General features: G+C 54.7%; 1 protein-coding gene across 1 annotated transcript in view; it reads left to right on the plus strand.

The window, feature by feature from the left end:
* Window positions 1-3,173, plus strand: part of SLC39A11 (solute carrier family 39, member 11) — a 98,945-nt gene that overhangs the window by 6,989 nt on the left and 88,783 nt on the right. Inside the window, exon 3 of the mRNA XM_009886547.1 lies at window positions 2,453-2,611. Within this exon, the coding sequence (XP_009884849.1) occupies window positions 2,453-2,611 (159 nt within the window). The remainder of the gene's footprint in view (window positions 1-2,452; window positions 2,612-3,173) is intronic.

Raw genomic sequence — 3,173 nt, forward strand, 5'->3', positions numbered from 1 at the left:
AGAGGATTGAGCGCCAGCTCTGGCGCTGAACGGCGCAGGCAGGAGTTGCACCCTGGAGCAGGACCTTGGTGGCTCCCAGGCAAACCCGTGTCCCCGAACCCCCACCTGAGCTCAGAGACAGGCTGAGGGGAGGCACGGGGACTTCGTCACTTCTGCTGGCTGCTGCAGAGCAATGACTTCCAGCTCCCCCACCAAGTGGGATCGAGGGGTTTCTCTGCATCAAAGGGTGTAGAAATAAATGGCTTTTCCTTCCCAAGCGAGTGAAGGCGGTTGGTGCAGCCCCGCGGTTTGCTCCTTCGGCTGGGGTGGCTTTAGGCTCTGTCGCCTCCTTCCCCTGGAGCCCGCGTACAGCGGAGCCGGTGGGAGCTCTGCTGACTCCGGTGGTGACGGGATCTGGAGGCTGAGCAGTGTCAGGCCTCTGTTTTCCGTGGGGAAATGATATCTTAACGTAAGATGACAATATAATTCTGCAAAGCCTTTCCCTGTTGCTTGTGTTTCCATGTTGGGGTGTGTGGTTGTTTTTTAAAGGAGGTGGCATTTGAAATATGAAGTTTGACAGCCGTGGTTAAGCCTGACATGACAGCCTGCTTTCTTCTTACTCATAGCGAGCTGAGGTTTACACAATCCCTCAGGGACCGGTGTCTACAGCAATAGGCATCTCGTTCCTTCGTTAGAAGTAATTTAAAATGTAATAGTTTGTTACTCACTCCTCTTCTGCGGGCAAATACTCGTGCGGTGCGAGCAAGCTGAGCGGCATCTCTTCCGAGCATCCTGCAAAGGGGACGTTGTGGGGTGCTCGGGGACGCTGCTGGACGGAGAGGTGGGCTCACCTTTCCTGGCAGCATCCCTCCCGCTGCCGTCTCCGGGCTCGCTCTGCTCCTTCCTGCTCCATCCTGATCCCGCACCCCTTTCTCCAGTGGAAGGTCCCCTTTGATGTGTTTCCATGCTGACCGGCAGCGCTGGGAGAGGGCTCGGAGCATCGCCTTGTCCACCCCAAGGTGATGCAGACCCTGCACTTCTTCACCCTCGATGCTACACGGCAGTTCCCAAAGCCTGACACAGATCCCCACTGTGATTTTATATATATATATATTTATTTATTTATTTTAAGCCCATCCATGCTTTTCTCACTAACTTGCTTCTTCCCGGTGTGTGATGGGACCGGTCCCCAGCGCTGGTCACAGCTGAGCTCCCACGGAGCTGTGGGGAGAGGAACCAGGGCCAAGGCTGTCGTTCAGGGCGTTCCGCTGGGCTGATGACTTTTCAATTAACCCAGCCTAGTACATCGTGCAGCGGAGGCGAGGAAGAGATAAGGGGATAAAACACACGGTAATATTATGTTCTTTGGTGTAAGCTTGTGAAACTGGTGCCTCGCGTGGCTTTCTGTTCCCTGCACTGGGTGACACCCTGAGCAACCCGCTCTGAAGCCTGCCCTGCTCTGAGCTGGGCTGGACTGGAGACCTCCGCAACCCCCCAAATTGTGGGTTGGTTGTTTTTTTTTTTTTTTTTTTTCTATGGTCTTTTGGGTAGTTGTTTCTTCTGCCTCCCTGCTATGCAGCAAGCAAGGAAAAAAAGCACTCTGACACTTGAAAGGTTTATTTTCCTGGTGCAAACTGTGCCCCAGTAGGACTCTGGCAGTGCTGGTCTTTGCTGGGAGCTGGAGTGTTGCTGTTCATGATGGGAACTTGTTCTCCTGCCATCTCGGGGGCTCTGGCTGGGTCGCTGGGGCAGGAGCAGCCCGAGCGTTGGTCTCCGCAGAAGCGGAGGCGCCGCACAGCCCCGGCGCTGCGGTGGCCTTGGTCTGGGGTAGCGAGGCAGGGACATCGGCACCTCAGCTGCAGCGGGCTGAAATCCGCGTCGCAAAGCCGTGGCGTGCCCACCGCTTAGCCTGGAGATGGCTCTTTGGCTCCAGGCGTTATCCAATATTTATTCTTTCCCTGCAGGAGGTCAAGGCTGCCTCCGCGGAGGAGCCCAGGGCCGGGTGCGGGGTGGATGCGGTTCATCCCGGCTTCGGCTGGGATGCAGAGGAGGAGTGCGGTGGCCGGTGAGGTCTCGGACCCACTCCTGTTGCTGCAGAACACTCGAGGGGAGGGTGGTTTTCCTGCTCCTGTGCTGCTGTTGTGGCTGTGCTAATCCAACAGCAAATCACCTTGTGTGGTTCGTTTGCTGCTTTAGACTTTTGAGGCAAGAAAAACACTCTTGGTGAAAATTGAGGGGGGAAGAACCCTCACCGCTCCATCCTTGGGTGATTCGTTCCGTCGGGAAGTGGGTTTTGGTGGCTCTGCTGGGTTGTGATGGTCACGCAGCTCATGGGGCCGGGTACAGGGATTTCCTTGGCGGGAGGGTGGGCTGCTGGCGGAGGTGCCGGCGGTGCTGCTGTGCCATGGCTGGTGTGGGATCCTCGTGGCACCGGTGCCTACGTGGTTCTCACCACTCCCCTTTTGTCTCCCAGGTCATGCTGGCCGCTTCCTACTGGTCCCTCCTGGCCCCGGCTATCGACATGGCAGAGGAATCCGGCAGCTTCGGAGCCTTCGCGTTCTTCCCGGTGGCCGTGGGCTTTGCCCTGGGAGCAGCTTTCGTGTACTTCGCCGACCTGCTCATCCCGGCGCTGGTAAGTAGGTGTTCCTGGGCCGGGGGGGTTCTGCTCTCCCTCCGCCTCTGCCGTGCCAGAAGCCGGGTACGGATTGATTTCTATCACAGATTTAATGAAACCGTGTTTTCTCCGAGACCCTGCGTGGCTCTGCCAGTGCTGAGTGCAGCTTTAGGCTGTCTGTGCTCTTTTTTTTTTCTTTTTTTTCCTTCTTCCTTTTTTTTTTTTTTTTTTTTCCCCCCTTTCATGCTTCTGCTTTTGTTCTTTCCGCTGGCAACACTTCGCAAGCAGTTCAGGTGTGACCTTCTGTTCCAGCCCAGAGGTTTAATTTGCAGGGTTGCCAACCTTCTAAGGATTTCAAAATTGAATGAACCATCCTACCGTCAAAGAGTATTATTAAAAAAATAAATAAATTGGAGGCTGTTGGGTTTTTACAGCTGAAAACACAAGGATGGCTTCGTCAGTAAAGATATTTCCAAAAACTTCCAAAGAGCTTTTTTAAATTTTTTTCTTTATTTTAGTGGGAGGGGGGGGGTTTTCTGTGGTTATGAGTAAGAAGTGTGAGGCTCTCCGCGTGAAGAGC

Source organism: Charadrius vociferus, unplaced genomic scaffold, assembly GCF_000708025.1.
Source record: "Charadrius vociferus isolate BGI_N301 unplaced genomic scaffold, ASM70802v2 scaffold616, whole genome shotgun sequence".
Classification (NCBI taxonomy): domain Eukaryota; kingdom Metazoa; phylum Chordata; class Aves; order Charadriiformes; family Charadriidae; genus Charadrius; species Charadrius vociferus.